Raw genomic sequence first — 26,532 nt, forward strand, 5'->3', positions numbered from 1 at the left:
CGGGAGTTTGGTATCAATACAGTCCACAAAGGAATTGTGGCAAACCAATGCACCACAACTCTTGTATATGAAGAAAGAGTTATGAGAATTTCAGCAGAACAACTTGATGAGCGTGGGAGAATACTACTGCAAACTCAAGGAATTATGGGACCAAATGAGCAGCTAGAAGAGGTACCATAGTGCACTTGTGGAGCTTGGAGAAACGTACATGCCTTTTACAAAAGAAAATGATGAAGATACAGTCAAATGATAAGATTCTCCAGTTCGTGATAGTTTTGGATGGTGGCTATGAGCAAATGAAGGGTAATTTGCTGGGAATGGACCCATTGTTGCCTGTAAATAGGGCTTACAACCTGGTTTTACATGTAGAAAAGCAAAAACAAATCACAAGAGAGATAAGTTTGGGAAACAAGATGATTGCTCTAAATGTGAATAGGCAAGTGCAGAATTTAGGACCTTTGGTACGAAAGAAGGATTACAAGAGAATGATGAGTGAGAAACAAGCAAAGAAGTGTGATTATTGTGGTTTGAAAGGTCATACCAGCAAAGAATATTGAAGCTAAATGGTTATCCACATAGATTCAAGATTCCAAATGGAAGAACAATAGCAGACAAGTTGCTAATGTGGTGAAAGAAGAGACAAAAGCAATTGAAGAAACTCCCCTTGGATTCAGCAACTCTCAAGGTGAAGGAAGTGAAAGAAAGGATGAAAGTAAGCTGATTTCAACTGTGGTTCAGGAAGTCATGAAGGCTTTGGGAGGAAATACAATGGCATACAACATCTTTGTAGGTAAAACAGCTTTCTCAAATGTTGTAAATCATAAGAAAACACATGACTGTGAGTAATGGACCATTATACTCAAGTGCTAGTGACCATATATGTGGCAATAGGAGCTTGATTTCTAACATAAAGCCTCTAAAAGGTACAATGAAGGTAGGTTTACCAGATGGTTCAGTGAAGCAGGTGACTGAGTTTGGAAATGTGAATATATCTCCTGAAATTATCTTGAAACTATACTGTGTTGTTTGTCAATTATTTCAAACATTATTTATTATCTGTGAGCAAAACCATACAAAACAATAAACTGATGAAATTCATATTTGAAAAATATGGATGTTGTGTACAGGACCTTTCCAACAAGCAAATCGTAACTCATGGAAGGAATGAGAGTGACTTGTACAAACTGGTGATTGATGAGAGGAGACTTGAAGAAGGAGAAGGAAGGAAGGTTGAAAAGAAGGCGATGACAGTAGAAGTGACAAAGAATTTTGATAAAGATAACTCCAATCTAGGCCTAATCTATGCTAGATTAGGACATGTCTCTTTATCAAAAATAAAACATTTGGTTTTCTGCAAATGTAAAGACTTAAGTAGTGACTTTTGTGACACTTGTTTAGAAGCCAAACATCACAAGTTACTTTTTATAACAAGTGTTACAACTATTGAAAACGTGTTTGATTTAGTTCATATAGACTTTTGGGGTCCATGTGGTGTTAAAGTTTGTGATAAGAGCCATCTACTATCTTACTATAGTAGATGATCACTTCAGAGTGACCTGGACACATCTACTTGTCAACCGAGAGCAGGTGAAAGAAATCTTAATTGGTCTCTTAGCTCATGTTAAGAATCATTTCATGAGTAAGGTAAAAACACTTAGATGACAATGGAACATAAATATTTCAGCTAGAATTTGGCAAAATCCTTGCCGAAAAGGGGATATTTCACCAAAGTGTGGTAGGATGGCTTCAGCAAAATGGTAGAGTAGAAAGAAAACACAAGTTTCTACTAGAAACTGCCAATGTCTTGAAAATCTGTGCTAATTTGCCAGACAAGTTGTGAGGTGAGTGTATTCTCACTGCTACTCATTTAATCAATCTTTCCCAGCAGGGTGATTGAATGGAAAACACCTCATGAAAGGCTTATGAAAACAAAACCTATTTATGATCATTTACGGATCATAGGAAACCTTTGTTATGCTAGTGGAGCTAGAAAGCCTAGTGAAAATTTTGCCGAAAGAGGTATTAGATGTGTAATGATTGGATATCCTTATCGCCAAAAAGGATACAAAATGTTTGATCTTGAAAAAAGAAAGATATTTGTAAGTAGAGATGTTATTTTTCAGGAAGAAGTGTTCCCTTTCCTAACTGAAAAAGGAAAGAGGAATCACATTAATACTATTAGAGAAAATATGTGTGATATAAATGATGCAGATGAAGAGGAATACACAAGAGAGGATCCAGAGATATTTGAGCAAATTGCTCTAGATATCAACCATCATCATAAGAATTAGAAAGAAGAAACACATCAAGGAGAAATAACTAAAATGGTAGCTCTAGTCATAGTCAATCAAGACTAGTGGAGATGAGAAGAACAACCAGGCAAGAAATATACCTAAGAGATCGAAGAATTATATTGTAAATCTTTCAAAATCAATAGATGAGAGACAATATCACACAACAACAAACATAATAGTGCAGAATTTAAAAAATTCATAATACTATTTTGAAAATTATCTTGCTTCTCTTAACAATGCCTCGAAGGTTGTGGAGCATTTGAACTACAAAGAAGCAACAAATAAGCATGAGGGGCGGAAGGTTGCTATGGAAAAGAAGCTAGAAGCATCGGAAGAAAATGGCACTTCGGAAATCACCAAATTGCCATAAGGAAAGAAAGCAATTGACTGCAAATGGGTGTATATAAGGTGAAGATGAAGCCAAATGCATCAACAATGCATCATTTAGACATCAACAATGCTTTCTTACATGGGTACATAGAGGAAGAAATATACATGAAACCACCACCACGACATGCTGAAGAAAGAAGTGGGGAAGTTTGCAGACTTAAGAGAAGTCTTAATGGTTTGAAACAGGTTTCCAGACAATGAAACATCAAACTTACGAAGTTCTTATTGAAAGAGAATTTTGAGCAAAGCAAAAGGAATTACTCTCTCTTTTCTAGGAAGAAATGGAAAACAAGTTATAATACTTGTATATGTTGATGATCTTTGATAACAGGTGATGATGATGGAAAACAAGTTATAAAACTTTGAGGCATAACTCACAGATCTACACACTTTAATTTTTTAGAGCAAAAAAAAATATTTAGAAAGATTCTAGCGGGATATAGTGCAATTGTGCCAAGCAAAAGATGTTGCCACAAATCATGATAAGGTGAAATCATTTTTGTCTACCATGTTTTCCCGCGAATCCAATCCGACAATAAGGATTCGGAAGTGTGGTTGTGAAAAATGTTAGTGATCAGAGATATTAGTTGCTAGCAATAGTCAGAGATGTGCGTTGTCAGCAGTGGTTACAAATCGAAGATTGTAAAAGGGTAGGAAGGTGGATGATGAATGATAGGTCAGGAAAATGGGTATAAAAGGAAGTTCATTCCGTGTTTAGGGTGAATTTGGTAAAGTATAAACCAACACATATTAGTTCACATAAATCATCATGGTAACTACTAACTAGTAGGAAATCGCTGCCAAAAAACTATTACAAATACATACTACCTAGTAGAAACAAGAGATTTGCATTCTACAAATATACACATACTGTGGAATGTGTATAATCAGCCTATCTTCCATACTTAAAACACATTAGGACCTACTTGCATAAAGTATAAATCTGTCGGCATCACCTGAAGGCTGAAGCAAACAACTTCTATACAAATTACAGACTAGTTAATAATTTCCAGACCAAACCAACTGTAACAACAGGAATTAAAAGCTAAATATATAGGTAGATTTAACACAGTTAAAACTTATTTTGCCTGCTCTCTTATATCCATGTCTGACATAGGTACGAGTCCAAGTGTCTAACTCGGCTAATCTACAAAAATTTTTTGGCCCAAAATGAAACATCCAAGTGTTCGTATCCATTTTCGAGTATCAAGGATCTGATACGAATACTTAAGATGAATTGAAGAGTAAATGTAACTAAGGTTAAAACAATGTTCAAGTCTAGTAATAAATAAGTTAAAAAGAATCATCTCCTCATGATGAACCCCTAACCACAATTCAAAAACAACAACTGAACTACCATCCCAGCTGGTTTGCATAAAGATAATAATGCATTAACTATTTCTTCCAACAGTCTTTTTTTTTTTTTTTTTGCTGGTTCTTCAAAGTCAAAAGGCCCCCACAAACAATCAACATATTTTCTCATAAAGATTTGAATGTAGTTTGGTGCATACAGTATGAAGTACTCCCTCTGTATTTTTTTATCTTTCTCACTTAGAATCTTGACACTATTCATAATTAGAGGGAATCTTTTAGATTTTTCTCAATATATAAGAAACAGTATAGTCATGTGGGGTCTTGTTTGATTCGTCTCAATGAATACTTTATTAATATTCAATTGTTATGATTTTTACTAATATGTAATGGAAGATATTTAATGTAGAATAAGTGTATTGGCAAACGTGCAAAGTTAAAGTAGGAAAGATAAAAAAATACAGAGGGAGTATGTATAACTAGTAAAAATAAACACATAAAACAACTTTTTATGAAAAAAAATTTCACACATAATCATCTTCCTTCCCACTCAGTCACTACAAACTGCCTCTTGGATCTATGTCATGTGGGTCCCTCTCTTTGCTCTTGAATCTTTGTCCTTAAGAGAGAAATGTGTATCACAAAAAGGCCAAATTGTGAAGTAAAAAAAAAAAAGATTAAGAGAGATCCAGTATTATGGGTCAGATATGATTTGGTAATAATCATTGGATCAGCTAAAAGTTGAAAGTATTTGCTGGGTCATAGATCACCTTAGCTTGTAATTATGTTTATCTTACATTAATGTTGTTAATTACAGTTTTTGACTCATTCAATAGTAGTAAACTAAATATAGCCTTAAAAAGTTTAAAGTTTTTAATTCTCCTTCCCCACCACTTACCTTTAAAAAGAGAGAAATTTGCCTTGATTTTCTGTAATGCAACATAAGAAGAATAGTAGTAATCATAAAAACATGGTGGAATATTTGAAGTTTCAAGCTTTTTACAACAAATAAAGGTAAGGAATTGTTGAAACAGTTGAAAATAAATAAATAAAAGGTAAAGTATCTTTATAATCATTCATTAGTTGAAAGATGTACAATGAACACAAAATTAAATGATACAAAGTTTTGCGTAAGGTTTTATAATTACGTGCACAAACTAATGATCAAATTCATTAAATCAATATTTAAGTACATTTTTGTTACTTGCACATACTAAATGTCCAATGTATTACTAACCAAACTAGAGAAAGTTTCTAATTGATCTCCTAGATTGGATTAGAACTTGGAAGTCGCATATTAGATGTTTTAGTCTTGTCATGACCAATGTTGTACAATAAAAATAGATTAGCAATAAGAGAGAACTTTAAGTTAGAGTCACTTGAAAGGCTAGATTCAAGCCATTTCACCTCGTCTGAATTGCCCTCCTATTTAGGTGTTCTCTTTACTATATTAACTTTTATCTGAATTTATTCAAACTTGTTAGCCATGATTCATGCACTTAACTAGTATGAACAAATTGAGCTTTATATAAACTTATTATAGCGTGATTTGTGAATTGAACTTGTGTAGCTCTTATAGGCACAAAACTTGCATCAAATCTGAATTTTTTCACCTTATATTATTCCTCCATTGATCAAGAATTTCGATTTTTGAAAATTATCGTGATCATCCAATAAGAAGACTTTCCATTTTTTCAAATGAACAATTGCTACTTTGCTTATTTCTTTGTTTGAGGATCGACAAATCAAATGATATTTTTGTTCTAATTTTAACCTAATCCCGAATTCAAAACTATTGTTAGAATTTATCGCGACTCTCTAATCAAGTGTGTCTTAGATCACCACAAAAAGCCTATTGAAGACCCATTTATTAGTTGAAAAGGGCATTGTGCAGGAACTAACAAATTTGACTATCTAACAGAAGAAGGGGGGCAAAGGTTGCTCAAAGTCCTCACTTAGGTCCAATTAATGGTGATTTTTGTGCTATTGATAGCTCCTACAGAGAGTTATAATGTCAAACTTATTTCAGTGAATGTCAAACTAATGCAGTGACACAAATTCTTGTGTTTGAACAAAGAGCAAAGTGTTAGAAAATTTAAAGGAAACAAGTACATACTCCTCAAACTTCTCATAAAGTCATCCCATCATTTCTCAACTAAGCTTCACCCTTTTGACAACAACACTCAACTACTAACTTAGACAATATAATCTCTTTACTGATTTCTTTTCTTCCTTTTATTATAGAGATCTTAATATATCATGTGTTTCTATACTTAGCCAAAAAAATCAAAAGTAAAATAAAAAAAATGAATGTGACATTACAATCCATAGTCTTAATTGTTTATTCCTTTTTCCCTCCTTTTCTTTTTCAATTTTTTTGAGGAGAAGTAAATTTTTCCCTTTTCTTTTTGTTTTCATTCTCTTTTTATAGTTGGATGGTCAAAAGAAAGTGAAAAAGAAGCATATACTTGAGTAGATGACTACTATGATTTTAAAACACATCTTTGCATGATGATCATAGCTCTAGTCATAGTTTCCTCCATGTGATCATAATTGCAATGAAGTTGTGCATGCGTGCTAGCTAACCCTGTTGAATGTTGAGTGCTATTCAAACCTTTAATAATCTCTCTACTCTCTACCTTCTTCACATATCATCTATCTAGCAGCTTCATGACAGGTTCACACATACAGCACAATTGCTATAATGTATTTCTATTCTGAGAAGTCACAAAAATAACATTTTTCCTAAATTTACCAAAGCCTTATTTGAGTAAATTCCATGAAAAGAAAAGACAGTAAATGCTAGAGTTGGGCATGAGCTGTTAGTACGACACGACTTCTCCTTCGTCGTGCCAAGCACTGCTGCACTGGCATGGAGGAGAGCTATAAACATTTCAAGTGCAGGATAATTATGGTGACTGGACTCAATTTCTTTAAACTAATCAACAAAAATAATGGTACATTATTTAGAACTGAAGGGAGTTAGGACATAAACCTCTCTAGTAGTCAGTCAAAGTTGTGGTAAGATGATTAAGCAGGCCTTGACCTCTTTGGACCATTTCATGACAAAATCATTCTTTTAAAAGGAAAAGGGTGGTTGTCTAAGTGGATTCTACTGTTTTCTAGGCAATATATAGACTTTTGGTGTTGTCATCTTGCTTGTTAATAAGCAATAAAGATAAAATAGCTAAAGCAGAAACAGGAAACTATAAGCAACCGACTAAAATTAACAACAAAATCAACAAACCAAGATTGAACCTAAAACTTGTGTTATCCTGAAAGGCTTGAACTAGCCTCATTTATTTCCACTGTCCTCTAAGAACAGCTAAGTTACTCTGTCACACAAGCTTGAGTGGTCCTTGGAACATCTTTTGAATTAGGGAACTTTTGAGGTTGGGGACTACACATAATGGTAAAATTTAGGGACTAAGGTCCAGTTGCTATAGTGAGACCTGACAAGAAGGTCGATGGGAGCAGTTTGTGCCTTGTGGAGAGCCTATTTCCAATCCCCACTACTAACCTATTTGAGAAAAAGAACTCAACCTTTTAATTCATAAGAACAGACGAACAGCAGCGTGCAGCCGTAGTTCAATTTCTTTTGTCACCTCAACAGATACAAGACATAAAATATGAAAAGAACATGACTTTCTATTTCAACCACTGATATCAAAGTCGAGATATATTCAATGACATAATAGCATAAGCAAAAGGGGAGAAAATGGAGAATCAATTATTGATGAAAGCAAGGTAAAGATTTATTCATAGATGGTTGTGTTTAAGGATGTCAATAGGTCATGTTGATTGTTGTGCTACTGCACCAATGGTAGTCATGCCATGCTGGCTAGGCCCACGGGTCACCTTAAGCATTTTCCTTTATTCTCACTACCGTTCCGGTCTGTGGGCTGTTATTCGTGCTGGTCTTCAGGAAGCCTTGTTTCATGCTGTGCCTCCGCGAGGTAATGGCCGACCCCATGAGGTGACACGACCAAATATCATCTATAGTTATGTGGAGTTTAAGAAACGACAGATTTTTCAAAAGGTGTGATAGCACGCTAAAGATCCTTTGACAGGTACTAAATTTCATCTGCTATGCAAAAAGTCTCATATAGCCACAATGCTACGACAAAATACATGATATGTATATAATTGTTAGCCCTTACAAGCAGGTTGTCGTCTCTTTTCTTGAAGCAAATACCACAGCCTCCTCAGTCCTCAGTAGGGTGGTGGAGGATACACTCCAGGATAATGTCCTTGAATATATAAAAAAGATAGAGTGAACAACAATGGAGGGATGTAACAGAAAAGAATGTCTAAAGACTAGGAAGAACAAAACCTGAATGAGGATATGCTGGAGCATGATGAGGTGGTGGATATGGGTTAGGAGGATATGCTGAAGGTGGCGGCGGGTATGCAGCCGGAGGATATGTTGACTGATCCGGGGGTGGTGGATATGGATAAGGTGGGTATGCTGATGGGTTAATTGAGTATGCTGATGGGTTAGGTGGGTATGGATAAGGCGAAGTAGATGGATACGCGGCATGTGGAGGTGGATAAGTTGTTGATGTGGGAGGATAGGCCGTAGATGGAGGTGGTGGGTAGGCTGAGGTAGGGTTCATATGAGAAACAGAAGCCGGAGGAGGCGCGGCATACATAGATACTTGAGGGTGAGGTGATGCAGCATAAGGTGGAGCGGAAGGAGCACAGCTTGTATTTGATTTCTGCAATGAAGCAAGATATCAGTTCATTATAGTTTATTGCCATGATAGACTGATAAAATAAAAGAAACACAGAATTAGGGATTCAGACAGCAAAACTAAATTACATTGGTTTTCGCAAAGTGCATAATCAATTTAACTTCTCCAGCATGTCTGCAATAAGAAGCAAAACTGTTAAGTTGTCATTCCTTCAGAATGATACTTTCATCTCAAAACTCTATAATACAAGCAGAAGAAGCAATTTGGATATGAAAGCAAGCACATCACCATCAGTGAATCGAGAAAATAATGTGCTAGTTATAATAAGGAGAGAAACATAATTATGAATGAACAATGGAACATTATATCTCCCTCGTGTCAGCAGTAAGATGAACTTTTTAGGCGGATCAAAGTCTGGATTTTCTGTAAAAGTAGCATTTTACCGAGTCTTCGACAAAGACTTACCGAGGGTATCTTGCAAAAGTAAACTTCCCCATTTCAGAGGTTTCACGACAATGATCAAATAGCATGCATGCAAGTTTCGTTCAGTGAAGCAGAGAACAACAAAAACAAAATCAACAACGCCAAAGCCTTAATCCGTAATAGAATGGGTTCGCCTCCAAGAGTCAAGATTTTATCTCTGATGGTTGTTCACAATTTCACATAGATCCTTTGCCTCCGTTTCCTTTTGTCAAGTGTTATATGCTCATGCAAAACTAATTATTTCCTATCATTATACATGGCTCTATTTAATCATCTTTGGTTTCTCCCGACTTCATCTGCAATCTCCATAATCCCAGCACTCCACTACCTTCATCATCTAGTCAATGTTGCACATGCCCAAACACACATAACCAGCTGTCTCTTATCGCATACTTAATATTTTCCACTCCAACCTCCTTCCAAATATCCGTGTTTCGTGTTCTATCTCTTAAGGTGTTTTCGCACCTCCATTTCAACAGAAGCGTCACTACTATCCCGTCTTTCTAATATGATCCTTCTCAATTCCGACCCATAAGATAATGTTGGTCTTATAGCCATCCTATAGAATTTCCCATTAATGTAATGGGGGTAATAATGTTGCAACAAAATGTCATCTTCTTAGACCAATGTCATGTTGGTGGTGAGCAAGAACATAAAGCAGAACAAGTATTTCTCTTTCAAGCGGAACTGAAGTGTTGAGCTTTAAAATCTTCACATATTGTCATGAGAATAATCTAGACTAACGTATCCAGTTTCATGTACAACATACAATTTTGCTTAAAGGAAATGGCTGTATGACAATGGCCTCATTTACAATCACAAACTTCACAGGTCAAAGTTCTTCACTAATCTTTTAGGCTGTGATCATAACAAATCGCCCTCAGACGCACAACTCAGGCAGTAACTATAAATTTGACAGCTTGTGATCACGTCCGTATTTTAGCTTCATAAACCCAAACTTGCCAGGAAAACCACAATCAATTTGTGAAATGACAAGAACGTTGCACTGCTGGACCTGACAACATAAAGCACATAAAGTAACTGGTAACCCTTCACAGTCAGCTGTACACAAACAGCAAGACTTTGTTCCATCAACTGATCTCCCGTATTCTGATAGAAAATTTTATATTTATTATCAAAAAGTGTTGCCTGTATAGTATATCAACCACATACTCCTTCATGCAAAGGGCTTTCAGTCTTTCACTCCATGTCGTACCTTTGCAATTAAAAAGCAACCCATGTTGCTGCAAGCCTTGAACTGCAATCTCATAATCTGATGCAAAAAAACCTACTAATTGATCCATACAGTCTAACAGCCTTTTCTATCAAAGAAAAATTAAATACAATGTGTTTGTAACATAAGAAGAGAAACAATCTAAACAGAATCAAGACAGCAACATCATGTTACTGTTCTCCTCAATTCCCCCACACTCGCCACCAAATACAAATTGCCCAGCATTACCCAATGTCAGACACAACACAACTAAGGATATTGTCTGGGCAACTAACTAGTGAGCTTATTAGACAATACTAAAGTAAAATGCCTATCCCATGTACTTTTTAAAGTTTTCATAAGAATATAGCCACAACTAAAACCAATATATGAATGGTATAGATGATGGTGGCAAAAACTATGATCTACAAAGATTGCCTCTAATGATGTTGTAAGTTTAATCCAGCTAAATGAGCTTATCTGAACTTTATTCTTTACTAAATAGGCAATAGTACAAGCAAGCAAGTTTTTCAACCTCCTTGTCTTATTATCAATTTACCTTTCACCTTTTTGTTGTTTCGAAGGCGCTTTACATTGATTCACTTGAAGCTATAAGTGCCAAATATTCATCTTAGACAAAAAAAACCTCTCAGACCTCAACAAACGCATCATAATTGCCATACTCTAACAGCTATCCTGTATAATCCTTCTGAGTTTTGAGTATTTGACAATCAATATGATAGTAGGACTCCACACTCCAAATTTCAAACCTGATAATCTACTTAGATGGAGTACTTAAAGGAGAAAACAGAAACCATACATTAAGCAGAGTAACCATTCAAAACTCTAATTTTTTTTCCCATCATCTCATAATATCCATCATTCCCACAGTGACTTCATCTTAGTGAGTGCTGATACTCCCATTTGCTTCTTATTAGTGACTTCACTGGGTCCATCCAACACCCTTTTAAACAGACGAAAGATGGTCAATCTAAACTTTAGGTATTATTTCAATATGTAACTAGGGTCTTATCTTTACATTCAATAATTCCCTTCGGCCTTAAAGGTTCAGAGTTTATAAGTATCCATCAATTGTTCTCCATGGTTGTAACTTCAGCACAAGAGAGATATGCTTTAATGCTAATTCATTAATTGATATCCAACATCGACAAAGAATTGTCAACTATTCCCTCACTTTTGCAGCACAAGCAATATACTCGAATGCGAACCCATAAGGTTCAACTATTTATTCTTCGTTCCACATTACTGACATATTCTTTGCTGGAGCTCATTACAACATCAATGCATGTATTGAAATTTCATGCACATACAAGTCAGCTTGATAACACAAAACCCCTTCTGCAACAACAACCCAATATAGAGCATTATACTCACCACTCAAGCCTATTTCCAATTGATCTCCGGTAAAACTAATTGTTCAACCTTTCTCATTAACAACTAATAAAATTGTGATCGTGCTCCTCGGGTGAGCAGCTATAAGCCTATATCATCAACTAGACTATAATCATATCCATAAAACATGCAATTAAGTACGAATGGCATCAAACAAAGCTTCACAATAAAGAGCAACATTAACATAAGATTGAACTTGGCATGATGAGCAAACTAAGATATCGCGAAACCGGAACATACCGGCCCGTTTTAGTCTGAAGTGGCCAGGCTCTATCATCATATCCCCGAGAAAGAACATCCTGAAGTTGAATTCTATAAACAACAATATGAAAACCAACAATTTAACCTAAATAAATCCAATCCCATAATCTCAGCCCAAAAATTGAAAATTTAGATGAAATTCAAAATACTTACTTTCCGCTCCCTATGTGATCATCAAAAGTGAGAGTATTGCTATTGTATACAACAACATTGATCTCTCTAAGACCCTCAATTAGAGAAAAAACAAACTTCTCCTGAAATACTGGGTTCTTCCCACCATCTATACAGCAAAAATAAATCAACCCAGATGAAATTAAACGATTTTTTTTCAAATTCAATCAAACAATTTATCAATTAAGAAATAGAAAAAAAAAACCCAGATAATAACAAATCACGCAAAAGAGAGAAGGAAAAACCTGTAGAGGTGCGGGTTCGAAACTTGGTGCTAGCATATTCAAGACAAACATAAGGATCTTGTCTTGAAATCCATTCTGTATCCTTCAATTTGTGACATCCAACAACTGCAAACAATAATAATTAACAGAATATTATTAAAAAATGTTTTTTAAACAAAACATTTTTGATGAACAAATGATTCGAATTTTATTAGAAAGAAAGAACATTAATTAAAGATTTTGCGTTAAAAAAAAGGGGGGGAATTGTTTATTGACCTGTAACTTCGAGCAGTTGACCTTGGATACCAGAAATCGACATGGAAATGCAGCAAGGGCTGTGTTTCTTGAATTTTTGTTGACTCGATTCTTCTTTATGATTTTTCTTTTATTTTTTTTTTATAAATATGACGGTTTTTTCATACTTCATCTCTTCGGAACTAGATGTGATGCTTTGACATTTTACCTTATACAAATTATTAAAAGAGATTATTTAATTTTAATATAAAAGTAAATCTAATCACTAAATAAATTAAGGGAAATTCTACATGGTGGCCTCCTAGTTTGAATTTTTCTATTTGGTGGCAAGCCAAAAAAAGATTTATATCAAATGACCTCCAACTTAATGTCAATACACATAATGACCTTATTAAGCTTATATTAAGATAAACTATCACAACCACAACCACAACACAACCCTACTACCACCACGAACATGCAGATCACACCATCCAACCACCCAAATAACGGCCCACTTGCAGAAATTGAAGGTCAGAGCAAAGGAGAAAAGTACAATCATTTGTTCCAGATTAAGGACTCAAGAAAGAAGGATAGTATTCTAAGAAATGAGGTAAAAAAAACGAAAGATTGAACCTAGTAATTCAGATGTCAACCTATTGCAATATATTTGGTTATGGATTTGCAGCATAGCAGCAGGTTCGGTGATGGTATGATTGATTAGCTTATTAAGTGAGATCTAAGCTGTAGTTGATAGTATACTCAGTGATAGTAGTGTTATGTACCAATGCTATATGATGTCAAATTCAGATAATGAAAGCTTTCTAATATAACAATATATTTTATTCATCCTATTTTGATTATGTTTTTTTCAATTATTGGGTAATGATGAATGCACGTAGGAGAAAGAAATAGTTAGGTTTAATTGGTTAACCACTAATTTCTGAAATAAGGTCACTAGATAGAATTTGTTAAAGTTGAGAGTCATTTTGTATAATATTTTTTTTGCCCTACCACCATAGAGAAAAACTGAAAGTTGGAGGCTACCATGTAGAATTTCCCATAAATTAAATTAGTTATTAAAAAAATTAACCTAATTATTATTGGGCTAATTCTCTTTTTAATATTACGCTTATCATTGCCTAATTTTAATTAAAAAGTAGGCGGTCTCTTACAAGACAAATTCAATGCGAGTCGAGTTCGAGCTAGCTCGACTCGTTAGCATCTCGAGCCGAGTTTGAGTTGAGTCGAGCTCACTCGAGTTGACTTTTGACCGAGCATTGACCCAGTCGAGCTTTGACCGAGTAGATTTCGAGTAGCTTGCAAGTGTCTCATCTTACAAGCAATAAGGTAGAAAAATGTAAAATTTAGGTATTTTGCTATTGATAATTAGGTATTCGAGCTTCTCACGAGTTTTCAAGTCGAGTATCGAGTTGCTCAACTCGACTCACCAACATCTCGAGTCGAGCTCGAGTTTGATTTAAGGTCACTTGAGTCAAGCTTTGACCGAGTTTTGACCGAGTCGATCTCGAGTAGCTCGCAAGTTGTCTCATCTCATTGCCACCCCTAGTCATGTGTGATCTTGTTAAATTCGTCTTAATATGCATTTATTTTAATATGTAATTTCTATAATTTTTACAAATACAATTAGAGATATATATCCTTATGTTTTGCTTGGCATTGGTGAGAAAGATAAGTGTCACAACTAGATTGAAACGGATGAGGTATATATTTTCGCACTAGGAACTAGGAAGATAACTTTTTATTGTTACAAGATCTCACAATCTTTATGGTAAGACGATGGATAATTTTTTGTCTTAAATATGTTACTTCTAGTAGATTTGATATCTTTTTAATGTAAGATGATCAATTGCTTGAAAATGATTATAAGTCAAAAAGTGACTAATTTAACTTATAAAGTGACTTTTTTAAGGGCACATAATGGAATAGTCTTACTCAATAGTTTTTAGTTCTTTTTGAATATATATATATATATATATATATATATATATATATATATATATACTTCATCTATTTCAAAATACTTGACACACTTCTTCGAACATGCTTGCCAACACATTACTTTAACTATTAATACCTCTTATTCCCTAAATGTAAAAATTATAGAAAGTTGATATTGTGAAGTATATATCGAGAAGAATCTAACAAGATCCCACATGATGACTATATTTTTCGTAAGTAAAAATCATAAAACACGGTCAAATGAGAGTATATGAATAGTGCAAAAGACAAACCGTATCATCTATATTGTAGTGGAGGTAGTGTATTTTTTAAAAAATATAGTTTGTAGATTATATATAATTTAGACATTGAATGAGCAATAGGGATAACCTAGTGGTGCTTATTACCCAAAAAGGCCTACAGACACACCATCCATGACTCTATAATGCTTTTAGATAATCTCTTATGTCCCTAGGGCGCATTTCATGAGAGTTGTTCCATGAGCCTTAAGAATATATCGAAGGTATCAAGACTTTTCAGGGTCATGCCACTTTTCCCGAGAGTTCTCCCTATGTATCCTGATTGCCTTGTGACGACTTTCAAACTTCCAGGTGGTTAGGACCCCCTACATTGACTCAAAGCACCTCATGTATACAACTTGTTTTACATATGATCCGTTCATCTCTAAAATATCTCCATATGTCGTCATTTCCCACAGTATGCCTATTTTAAGTCATGGGGGTGCTTATATATGATAGCCTATGACCCTAGATAAATCCCAAGACATTTCAATGCCTCGAAAAAGCTTCTGAAACGTGTATTACAGTCTTCAAAATCGCCTATGTCAAGACTTTTTAGATCTTGAGTACTTGACTATCGACGACCTTTCCAAGGGAGCCAGATGCATACTACTTTTTCTTTCAATCCACAACATATATGATTTAATATAGTATCTTTTTGTTGAATATACCATTGAATTTTTTTTGGGTGCTAACATGGGGAAAGCGGCTGGGCGGCTAGCCCTTAAAGTGAAAACCATCGAAAATATTGATATGAACAACAATTGTTTCATATTGGATTTGAATCAGGCAATATTCAGTTCCTTTAGTGATACATCAATCTCGGAGAAGACACATCTTTGCCTATTCCATCCCTATCAGACACAAATAAACTGCACAGGCTATATTATGCAACATGAGCACTATACTCTTGAGTTTTACACCAAAATGATAAAATTATTTATCTCTTCCTATTATTTTATGGAAAATGATATACATAGCCCTTAAGGCTATGTATAAGAAGCTTAAAATAGAAATAAAAATTTGAATCAAGTATTTATTACCTCAAATGATGTGAAATTTTGTCATGAATTCATAAACTGTTTCCATTTTAAGTCATGTATTTAATGCTTAAATGTAGCCCTTAGGGCTATATATAACATTACCCTTATTTTATTCATTTGTGACAGAAGATATATTGCATTCCCCTGCTCGGAGAAGGGATTAATGGTTAACATAACCCCTTTTCTTTAGGTAGTAGTCGTTCACTGATTTATTTGAAGTAGCTAATAGACAGGGGGCGTATCTTCCTAGTAAACGAGTCTTTTAGATTGCTGTATAACTGATTTGTACTCGTATGACGGTATGAGCAAGTTCGACAGAGATAGTCCAACTGAGGACCTGTTCTCTTCGACATCAAACAACTGAACTGAACTGAACTAAACTGAATTGTACTGAACCAAATTGAATTGAACAGATATAAATACTGATATGTGAGAGTAAAAGTATTGTCCAGAACTGAACTGAACTAAATTAAACTGATCTGGGTTGAACTGAAAATAAGCTGGCAAGAACATGTCTTAAGAGATGCCAAAAAATTAACAGAAGGAAAGAAGACTTCATAAATGATTGACACATTTGTTCGATTGGTGCCAAAAGAAGAAAAGATTGTAACAAAGCAGAGAGAGTACACAAGTACATCCCAAAAACATTGGTACAAACTACACTGCGAACCTTTATCCACAATTCATGGCGAAGCCACATAAACAAATGAACACAAAATGAATAAGGCATGAACTTCCTAAACCAAAGGAAATGATTTTGCTATGGTATTGGAGCTTTTTTTATGTACAGCTTGCTGAATTGAAGCAATCAAGCAACAAGGCCCCAAGTTCAGTCACTTTCATAATCTTCATCATCACCAAATGAAAATACAGAAGCATCAGCTGCCATTGCCTTGAAGTCACTAACCCCATCAGAGTTAGGCGTCGCAAGGCCTGTTCCAGTTCCCGTAGCAGTCTCACTTTTAGAGTCATTTACCGATCGGCCTTCTGTGGAACCTCCTTTACTAACTGATACCTTTTCAACTCCACGAGTCAAACTGTCCACCTTATGATCTGAAGGGGTTTTAGTTTCAGAGGGAGGGGCAGTCGATTTCACAAAAGAATCTGCCTGACCTTTTCTACTTCTTCCATTGCCTGATCCATCAGCCTCGTCATCAGAAAAGACATCATCTTTGTCTTCTTGTTCACTTTCAGAAGCTTTTGCAGTAGACGAGGCCTCAATTACGGGTTCAGATGGAGCTGCAGGCTTCTCATCTGGCTTCTGGGTCACGTTAACAGGCTGAGGTTGTGGTAGGGTGTCATCATAGTCTACAAGGACAATCTCAACTTGGAACCCAGGGGAAGGCAGCTTCCGCTGTACAATTAAAAAAATAAATTTAAATTGAAAACTCAGCCACCAAGAAAATTACATAATCCTTTGGTGAAATAAACGTGTTAAATTAATATGTTAAAGTATAAAACAAGCCGCAGTCATGATTTTACGAGTAAAATGTAAAGCCTTACCTTGTCGAAACCATCCATATCACCGGTGTTCAAGATCTTTCTATTTTCTACCATTGTCGTGTTTAACCAACTGCAGGTATTCAGATTTCAGACATGTAAATACAAACAACAGATTTCACTTCCCACAAGGAGCACACATGAAACAGGTGTTTTAGAAGTAGATAAGGTTCCATACAAGTAAAAATCTCCTTGGCGGTCATGAAATGTGACTTTAAAGTCCCCAGACAATTCTGTTAGTCCGGGCTCTCCAGGCAACGCAAACACCATTATCCCTTTCTTTGGTGCACTGAACCAGAAATCCTCAGTCTGCCAAAAAAAAAACAAGAAAGCAGCTTAAAACCTCAAACCCAAGCTCAAATATGTTGTCTTCAATTTTAATGAAATCAAATAACCAACCGACAGATCCTTTGTTCTTGCATGTTTCTTTGTTGAAAATAATACACCTGCCCAAAAGTAAAATTGCCAATTAAAGTGGGACTGTAAACATATAGGAAGGGAAAGAGCAGAGTAAGGAGGCGAGAACCCAACACTTGAAAAAGTTCAAGCATCAGGCCTCAAAAACCGATAATATCTCATATACAAGTCAGAAAAATATAACAAGACAATCACAGATTGATCTCCACAGTTCTCAATAATGTGCAAAAGGTAACTCCTGCAACTCCAATGAAAGATCCATATAATCTAGAATTATCTGATACTTGAGAAAAATTGAATCATGATTCTGTCATATTGAAGTATCAAAAATGACCACCATTACCGATATGGCTCTCATCATTGGCAGGGATAAGGATAGTCCAGTCATCCAGATGCAGCATATATCCCTCTTAAGTCCTAACAAATGGATACTAAAGGAGGCTGTTCCAAAATCTAGGATCACTGTAATACTCCCTCTGTTTTTTTAATTGCTACATTTTCCTTTACATGGTTTCTTTTTAATTGCTACATTGTTTAAACTTTCTATTTGTTTTTCTCTTTTCCACCCAAAAGTACTACTTTTCACTTTTTCCTATTATTTTACCTCCGTTTGGTAGGGCGTAAAACGTTTTTTCGAAAAACTGTTTTTCTCTGTTTTCAGTTTTACATTGTTTGGTTGGCAAAAGAATGTAAAACCGTAAAATTACACTCCCAATGATGGAAAACCATTTTCCCTTCATAATGAAGGGAAAACTGTTTTCCTTATCTCTCTTGTATACTCCTTTCAATACCTCCTTACTTTCCCTTTCATTTTCCTTTCATTTCATCATTTTTCTTACATGAAACCAAACAACGGAAAACTAATTTTGGAATTGTGTTTTCCATTGTAGATTGTTTTCCATGAAAATCATTTTACACTGAAAATATTTTACGCCATACCAAACGGAGCCTAAATGGGTCAAAAGCCCTCAACAAAGCTTGAATGTGACATTGCATAAATTGTTGTGCATACAACAATGTAGCAATTAAAAAAACAGAGAAAGTATCACTCAAAACATAACTTGAAACTTGCTGCGCATCACATTTGTTAAAGAGAATCTAAACCATGCTGTAAACAAACTAAATCTGACTTAAGATATATTTTCCGCCAACGTCAATATTTATCCTAAATTAAAGCAAGTTGTAATAACACATTTTCTATAATTAGAAGGGTCCTGTTGCAGGAAGCTTCAAACGTTAAGAACATGATTATCCAATATACCAGTCATGTGCATCATACCATTGTGATCTGAGACAGTTATGTGGGGCCTGATCCAATAAGGACACCTGTGAAGTCTAAACCCCCTAAGCATGCACCTGGAGGTAAGAGAAAAACCAGTTAAGTAAGAAGCACAGTCTACATAGAGAGAATTATTAGAAACCACAATCAACGTGCCATACCTACGCCCAGGCTGATTCTCACCGTTGAAGTACGTTAAAGTTCGTTCAAAATACTTGACGTACCTCTGTAAAATATTAAGACAAAAAGAAATTACAATATTACATAATGCTAAAAGAAAAGATAGCTTGCCATGAGATGATGAGAAACATAAGTTGATAGCAAAGGACTGACAATCTGACTTGGCAGAACAAGAGCCTTTCCATCAAAGCATCTTTTGAGATTATAGTAATCAATTGACTCCTCGGCAGTTGGGAAGAACTATAGAGGTTGCACAGAAATCAGTTACTTTCGTAGTTATTAAGTATTAACTAATAACAAAAATCCACAAGAATTGAAAGGGCAATGAAACAGAATTATTTAGACCCTCCTAATGAGGGCCAGAGGTTTCTAAAGTCTCACCTTCAAGTACAAAAGAAGACTGGAAATCATTAAACCAGTCCGAGCCATTCCAGCCTTACAATGCACAACCACAACATTCTCAATATCCTCCTTCAACCATGAGTAAGCACTTTGGCAAAACGATATAATGAGTTGAATTGGAGGGCAATTGTGGTCATCAAATGGGCAACTAGCAACCTATCCAAAACAATACCAATTAAGCTCAGAAGAGTTTGAATATGTAAAATAGACGTCCATGGAACACAACATTCTCAAAGATTACACAACATGACAAAGCTATTTTATAGATCAGTTACATGCTAATCATCAAAGTTTATATAGGTTAAAAATATTTATTAAGGGGACCTCTATTTATCCTCTATAGTCTATACTAAGAAGCTAATTCCTTTTGAGGAAAAGTGAGTCCAATCACATGATAATTGCCAATACTAAAAGGTTTAAAGAAATTACAACTTCTAGTGCAGTATTTCAAAACCTATATATTTTTGTTTTCAACCCGAGTACTTATTGTTTTAAATAATGATGCACATGATAAAAAAAATATGCACACTCAGTTAAAAAATGTGAAGATTCTTAAAATGAGAAGGATATTTTTGGAACTGAATTTGCAACTTTTTTTATTAAACGCATTTTTTTTTAAGAGAGAATACTTTCATCTCGAGAACTAGAACATGCATATTCAATTCAAAAGATATGCACATGCTATGTTACATGGACACGAGTATCCGATACGAGTACATATCCAGGTGTTTGATACGTCATTTTAAAAAATTCTTGATACGGGGACACTGTCCTAAAGTCGGACACTCTTATTTTGTATATAATCTCAATTTAAAATTTCGAAAACCAATAAATTCTCCTTAAAAGTGTTTCAAATAAATCCATGGTCCGTAGAAAATGCATAGGAAGTTCAAAGCCAACAACTGAATAAGATAAAGTGATAAAAATCACGTGACACTATTTACCCTTGTATTTTACTTAAAACAGCAAGTATTTTTTGTGCAATTACAAACCTCAACCCCCCCCCCCCAAAAAAAAAAACCATTCACCCCTTTTAACCATTCTCTCTCTAAAATACCTTCATATACCACGACAACACCGGACCACCTTTTAATTAGTTTCTCTCTCAATCTTTTTAGTTTCTCTCTCACTTTTAGACTTCCTCCTTAATTCTCCCCAAAGTTAAGTGAGTCAATTGAAAAAGAATCGGAGGGAGTATATAACATCTAAGTCAAGAGGGAATAGATGAGGATTTATATCGATCTAACATTATAAAGCAGAAAGCTAATACACACATTGGAGCTTTCTTACTACTCCCCCCTCTTTCTTTTTTCTTTTTATTGGGACATTTTCCCATTTAGGGTTTTTATTTTCAATTGGAAGTTGGGTCATTTAACCCTTTTTCCCTATATGGTAGACAAGTAGATTGTCTCACCATCTCTCTTACTTTTACCCTCCTCTCTATCTTATATACTTTTTCCTTGGTACATGTGCAAAAGTAATTGTCCCAATTTAAAAAATCGGAGGAAGTGATAAAGAAATAGTGACAAACAAGTCGGCAGGAGTAAAACATGACAGTTTCATAGCAGCACACCTTTCCTTCAAAAAGTGAGGCATCATACAATCTTTCAGAGCAAAGATTGTAAACTTTGTACTTGCCCTGCAATGTCAATGGCCAATCATACATCAGTCAGATAATTTTCAGCAATTAGTGAGACAGGAATCAGAAATTCACAGAGAAACAGGAAAAGAAGTTGTGAGCTAGGCGATATTGTGTTGTTGTGCCATAACTATATTCCTTGATCTTTTACCAGCTAAGGGCTATGGTGAGTAATTCATTACCATATATCCATATAAGCTTAGAAATTTTAAAGTGTAACAAGTGATTCCCCGAAAAAACAGAATTCCCCAACCCTAATGTCCGAAAAGAAAATAGAACAACAATTGAAAGAGAGCAGAAGATGATGATGATGATTATGATGGTGCCAAAACCTGCACTATTATTTCTAATAAGCACCACGATATAATAAGAAGCTAAGACTACAGGCAACATTATTTTTCTCATAATCCGTATGCAGAATGACAAGAATTTGAAAGAAGCAAAAAAAGATAAAATTCAATACTAAAAGCAAAAGAGAGGAATAAAAAGGCCTTCAAAATTTAAATTCACAGTCCTCTCAGTGACGTTTGATAAGTTTGGCATGATGGTGATGCAATCACGCAACAAATAGAGCCAAAAAAGTCCAGAAGAATGAAGCTTAAGTTTCTCATGTGGAATTTGTATAAACGAAGGTGAACCTCAAATAAGGGCAAAGAGAGAGAGTAAAGAGTAAAGACAAGTAACCCACTAAACTACCCAGAAGCGGTCAGCATGCAATGACACGCAATTGCCACACAATCTATCATGGAAATGGGTCAGGACAACCAATAACTTAAATTATTTTCCCAGAACCCAACATCCACTACTTTTGCAACAATATCTATCTGAAGCCATTATGGAAAACTCTATTCCATACTGGAGAAGTCTACTCAAAATGCAATTCATTCATTTTTTCCCTGTTATCTTTTAAATATAACCATTATATTAATATATTAACAAGTAATAGTCAGAATATCCCTTTACCTGATAGAAAAATTCCATATTAAATTTGATACTGAAGTCACTTAAATGGATGTAAAAAGCTTCCCAATAATTTGCAATACCCAAGAAGTGGGAAGTTCATGTGTATTTCTAATAAACCACACAAGCACTTCATTACTTGCTAAATCACAAGAGATGTTAGAAAAACAAACATATTTCTTTATGGATTTAGACTTAAGTAACTGCCTTACCAAAAATTTGATCCATATATATATCAAAAAGTTTCAAATCATGGTTACCTGATTTAGTATTTTCTTTTTAGAACACTGCTTTCAATTCAGACATTGCTTCTGCATTTTGGGTTAAAGGATCATGCAGGCTGCAGCACTACACTATGGAACTTTCTAGACCACATTCATAGATGGTGACGGTGTTCATCTATCTTTTTGTCAAAATATCCAACATTATTGCATGCATTGTATGAATTAGACAAATGCATGATATAGATCAGATGCGGAAGTGAAGCAGTAAGATAAAGCAGAGGCCTAATAGAACCACAATCCACCATCTGATGGAAAGACATAAATGTAAAACAAAGAAACGGCTCTTGGCCGTGAAGAAAAGATTTCAAATCCATGACCAAAATTATTCAATTACCTTATGATGGCTTTCTAAGAAGCTGATCACTTCCTCCATATGATTACGATACAAACCCTGCATGATGTTATTCGATTCAGAATTTGACAACATAAGTAATATTGCACTGAAAGTAGAACAAAGAGACTGCGATAACATAATGTCAATTACCTCTAGATATCCAAAAAATCCTGAACTCATATCACCAGCTGGGAATCCCATAGCAAGAATATTCTCAGTAATATATGTCATATCCAAATCATATCCATCTTCCTGGAAAACGAGGCTAACATAATCAAAATCACATAAACAATGTAAGGAAAGCAAAACAAATTACTGCAGAGCCCCTCCCCCTCCCCCCAAATAAATAAATAAATTATGAATACCACAGATTTTTTTTTTTTGCAAATTCCATATAATCTTCACCCTATTTTAACTTTGGAGAAATAGTTTCCAGTGCGTAAATTTCCAGCTTTCAATTACAATGGACAAGAAAATTACGCCAGCAATTGCCCTTTACTTCTAATTAGAACATCAATCGCCTATCCAAAGGGCCGAATCTCCACATGTGCAACTGTACAATGACCCAAAAAATTTGAGGCATCCGTATACCACTATTAATATACTCCAATTCTCTCCTTTTATGTGTAACATTGCCTTAGAACTTGTTGTAACGAGAGTGAAACAGTAGAGAAAAATATAGGTGGGTGCATGTAGGGCCCACATCCTGATAGATGGATACCAATTTGATATTCACTCTAAGTTTCTGGGAACTCTAAGACAGAGCAATACAAATTTGGCAGAGACTATGAAGATGATATCCAATATTCCTGAAGCTTCAAGACAGGATTTCTTCAGATAAACTAGTGCTAGCATTACTAAGTCTAGTGACCTCGATAGAAATGAATAAGGCACAGTCTCCAGCAACAGATGTCTATGAACACGTCAATGAATGTCCTTTCACCTAAAAGGGAGAGAAATTTCTCTAAGCACTAACCACTAAAGTAAGCAATGCAAAACGGTAATATGGACCCCGTTGCACTCAGTTCATTTCTAGAGCCTAATATTCAGATTGATCGAGAAATATGTGAGTGAAAGCTTGATGCAATGAGATAATATAAAAATAAAGGTCATGTCACCTGATATCTTCGTTTGTTTTGCGAGACAACATGCCGGGCCTTGACTGACACAGCTCTTGCAGCACTTTTAGACGAATCAACCAACCCTTTAGTGATGGTTCCAATAAAATTCGACTGAGAAGATCCCGCATCAGCAACTTGTTCTGGTGCCGACTCTCTTGGGGACAACCGCGATGTTATTCCACTCGTAAACCGTGCAAAGGCCGATTTAGGAGAGTTCTCAGCTGGCGATTCAACTTGTCCTCCAGCCATTGGCTGCGGAATTTTCAAGTTCCTTGCCCATGACGATATGCCTGAGATTGGTTGTTTAGAAGATGCATCACTTGTGGCACTATTCACCCCGGCCTCTGCAGCAGGAGCAGGCTGCACATCTGAAGCCTTGGCAGGAAGTGCAATTGATGAATCCACAGAGTCAGTATCCATTTTCACCACTACTTGTTTCAAGCACTCAAATTCCAAACATCAACAGGGTGATGATTCAACATCCAATAACCACAAACTGCACTGCATTGGATGGAAGATAGTTAAAAAAAATATGACACACAGTAGTTACAACTTACAAATTCCTTAGTGATTAAACCCCACTCTTCCCCACTACTAACTTAAGTTGAATAAACACACGACGATGTTTAAAGGAACATTACTAGAGTAAGAAAAAATCACACACACAGTGGTTATAACTTTCAAATTCCTTAGTGATCAAACCCCACTGTGTCTCACTACTAACTTAAGTTAAATAATACACAACGATGTTCAATAAAACATTAGTAGAGTAAGAATTGAAGCTTTCTTGCACCCTAAACCTATGTTACTCCAACACCTCCATTTACCTCAAAAACCGGGTGTCGTGTCGTGTCCGACACGACACATCACTTGGATACTTCATTTTAAACTAAAAACTTGTCTTCTTTCTACAAAATAGCTGAGTCGGACACTTGGACACCCGTATCCCAGCAGACACTCAATCCGTGTCTGAGCAACATAGCCCTAAACCATCGTCCACGACATTCTAGACGATAAAATCTGCTTTCTACTGCAACAACTCGTTCATTACACTTCAATCAAATAATCCATTCCCCATTACTCCTTATCTAAATTATTTAATCACTTCAACTTTCTCCACACAATTTCTTCAAGTCAAGGCAACATTTCAACAAAACAGTCACACGTATAACGACTACTCTTAGACCTTAAAATCACACTCATTCACTCATTCATGGCAACAACTAATATCAAATTCCTAACTAAAACCATAGCTCACATAAACAAACAAAAAAACGCAGCATCTTATAGTAAATGAAACGCAAAAAAAAAAAAAAAAAAAAAACATTTGTTAACTTATAATTAAGCATCATATCATGTCATCAGAGCAATAATCAACATCTAATATGCATTTAATTCGAATTCGGTCGAAAAAAAAAGCAGCAAAACTGAAATATATAAAATTCAATGGAAATAATTACAGAGAGAGAAAGAACAACCAGAAAACCCTAGAAATCATCAATTTGAAATCGTGAATTATTCAGATCGAATGAAGAATTAGAGATATACCTAAAATAATCGAAGGTAAGTCGAAGATGAAGATGGCGATAATTGGCGGAGTAGTAAGGTTTCAGAGGAGAGAGAAAGAGAGAATTGAAATTAATAAAAAAGAGAAAGGGCGTTTATTTTAGGATGATCATGAGATGATGAAAGAAATTAATTTGATGGTGGAAAGTTCACGTGTTACGTGTGTCGGACATTTCTCAATCGTCCATTTTTTGAGATCTACACTGAAATGCGTTTTGACAGTTTGGGGAGCATGGAGGTGTGTTGCTTGCGAAGTACTGTATCTTTACCTTCGTTGTAGACGACTTTTTCTTCAGGAGGATAAATGAAATTAATTGAGGAGTTTTGGAGGTGACAAACGGATCATATGTATCAGATCATAAACAAATTAACTTTGAGTTCTCAAATCACCCTTTGGAGGTGAATAGAATCATTTATGGGTGTTATTTGGTTTTAGTTGGGAACAGGACCATCTAATAGGAGGTGCAAAGCGATCAACAACAAAAGGCTTCGCTTGTTAAAAGACCAAAAAGTCTTAAATTAAATATTTGTTTTAGTCATATTCTTTAAACCCGAATTTTATTTTGTCAAAATATTTTAACAATGAAATATTTTATAGAATATTATATTTTATAATTTTACAATCTATGCATTATATTTTCATATTTAGGACCCAAATTTGTAATGAGCACAGGCGCCTCAAAATTTTTAAGACGTCCTTGGTTGGTAAAAATAAAATATTGTTAAGGTGTTATTCAAGACACTTTGGAATTAGATTTCATCTTAATAATCTTTCGCTAATATGATTATAAAAAAAATTGTAAATGCATGGTAACGGTCTACAGGTGCGTTTTCTAGCTTTGACTTTTGGAATTATAT

The 26,532-nt window shown here is 35.2% G+C and overlaps 2 protein-coding genes across 6 annotated transcripts; both read right to left on the reverse strand.

Moving 5' to 3' along the window:
• Positions 1 to 7,202: 7,202 nt before the first annotated feature.
• On the reverse strand, positions 7,203 to 12,943 carry LOC104904976 (leucine-rich repeat extensin-like protein 3). Of its 4 annotated transcripts, none has more exons than XR_007269677.2 (8): positions 12,731 to 12,943; positions 12,476 to 12,580; positions 12,213 to 12,339; positions 12,039 to 12,110; positions 8,818 to 8,881; positions 8,329 to 8,713; positions 8,156 to 8,245; positions 7,203 to 7,515 (listed from the first exon to the last, which is right to left on the reverse strand). XR_007269677.2 is itself a non-coding variant. In XM_048636230.2 (7 exons), exons 1-7 carry the CDS (start codon positions 12,771 to 12,773, stop codon positions 8,208 to 8,210), a joined length of 834 nt encoding a protein of 277 aa, XP_048492187.1. In that variant the 5' UTR covers positions 12,774 to 12,935; the 3' UTR covers positions 7,626 to 8,207. The 4 variants fall into 4 exon arrangements, 2 of the variants coding, with proteins under 2 accessions (XP_048492187.1, XP_010691715.1); XR_007269676.2 differs by lacking the exon at positions 7,203 to 7,515 and adding an exon at positions 7,626 to 7,944 and having other exon boundaries at positions 12,731 to 12,941; XM_048636230.2 differs by lacking the exon at positions 7,203 to 7,515 and having other exon boundaries at positions 7,626 to 8,245; positions 12,731 to 12,935.
• A 3,583-nt stretch (positions 12,944 to 16,526) lies between these two features.
• On the reverse strand, positions 16,527 to 26,020 carry LOC104904977 (phosphatidylinositol 3,4,5-trisphosphate 3-phosphatase and protein-tyrosine-phosphatase PTEN2A). Of its 2 annotated transcripts, none has more exons than XM_010693415.4 (13): positions 25,657 to 26,020; positions 24,106 to 24,604; positions 23,138 to 23,239; positions 22,988 to 23,044; positions 21,344 to 21,409; positions 19,750 to 19,926; positions 19,522 to 19,608; positions 19,350 to 19,414; positions 19,189 to 19,265; positions 17,892 to 17,938; positions 17,671 to 17,801; positions 17,496 to 17,565; positions 16,527 to 17,346 (listed from the first exon to the last, which is right to left on the reverse strand). In XM_010693415.4, the coding sequence occupies exons 2-13, from the start codon at positions 24,526 to 24,528 to the stop codon at positions 16,822 to 16,824; spliced, it is 1,827 nt and encodes a 608-aa protein (XP_010691717.1). In that variant the 5' UTR covers positions 24,529 to 24,604; positions 25,657 to 26,020; the 3' UTR covers positions 16,527 to 16,821. The 2 variants fall into 2 exon arrangements, with proteins under 2 accessions (XP_010691717.1, XP_010691716.1); XM_010693414.4 differs by having other exon boundaries at positions 24,106 to 24,609; positions 25,657 to 26,019.
• Between the last annotated feature and the right edge of the window lie 512 nt (positions 26,021 to 26,532).

This window comes from Beta vulgaris, chromosome 9 (genome assembly GCF_026745355.1).
Source record: "Beta vulgaris subsp. vulgaris cultivar EL10 chromosome 9, EL10.2, whole genome shotgun sequence".
NCBI classification, from domain to species: domain Eukaryota; kingdom Viridiplantae; phylum Streptophyta; class Magnoliopsida; order Caryophyllales; family Amaranthaceae; genus Beta; species Beta vulgaris.

Coding starts and splice junctions, on each gene's coding strand:
- LOC104904976 (XM_048636230.2), bottom strand. CDS start 12,773: ATGTCGATTTCTGGTATCCAAGGTCAACTGCTCGAAGTTACAG. Junction 12,111..12,212: donor GATCACATAGGGAGCGGAAA/GTAAGTATTTTG, acceptor TGTTGTTTATAG/AATTCAACTTCAGGATGTTC. Junction 8,714..8,817: donor TGCACTTTGCGAAAACCAAT/GTAATTTAGTTT, acceptor GCTTCATTGCAG/AAATCAAATACAAGCTGTGC.
- LOC104904977 (XM_010693415.4), bottom strand. CDS start 24,528: ATGGATACTGACTCTGTGGATTCATCAATTGCACTTCCTGCCAAGGCT. Junction 21,410..22,987: donor TCTTAGAAAGCCATCATAAG/GTAATTGAATAA, acceptor TTGACATTGCAG/GGCAAGTACAAAGTTTACAA. Junction 19,609..19,749: donor GTCTTCTTTTGTACTTGAAG/GTGAGACTTTAG, acceptor CAACCTCTATAG/TTCTTCCCAACTGCCGAGGA.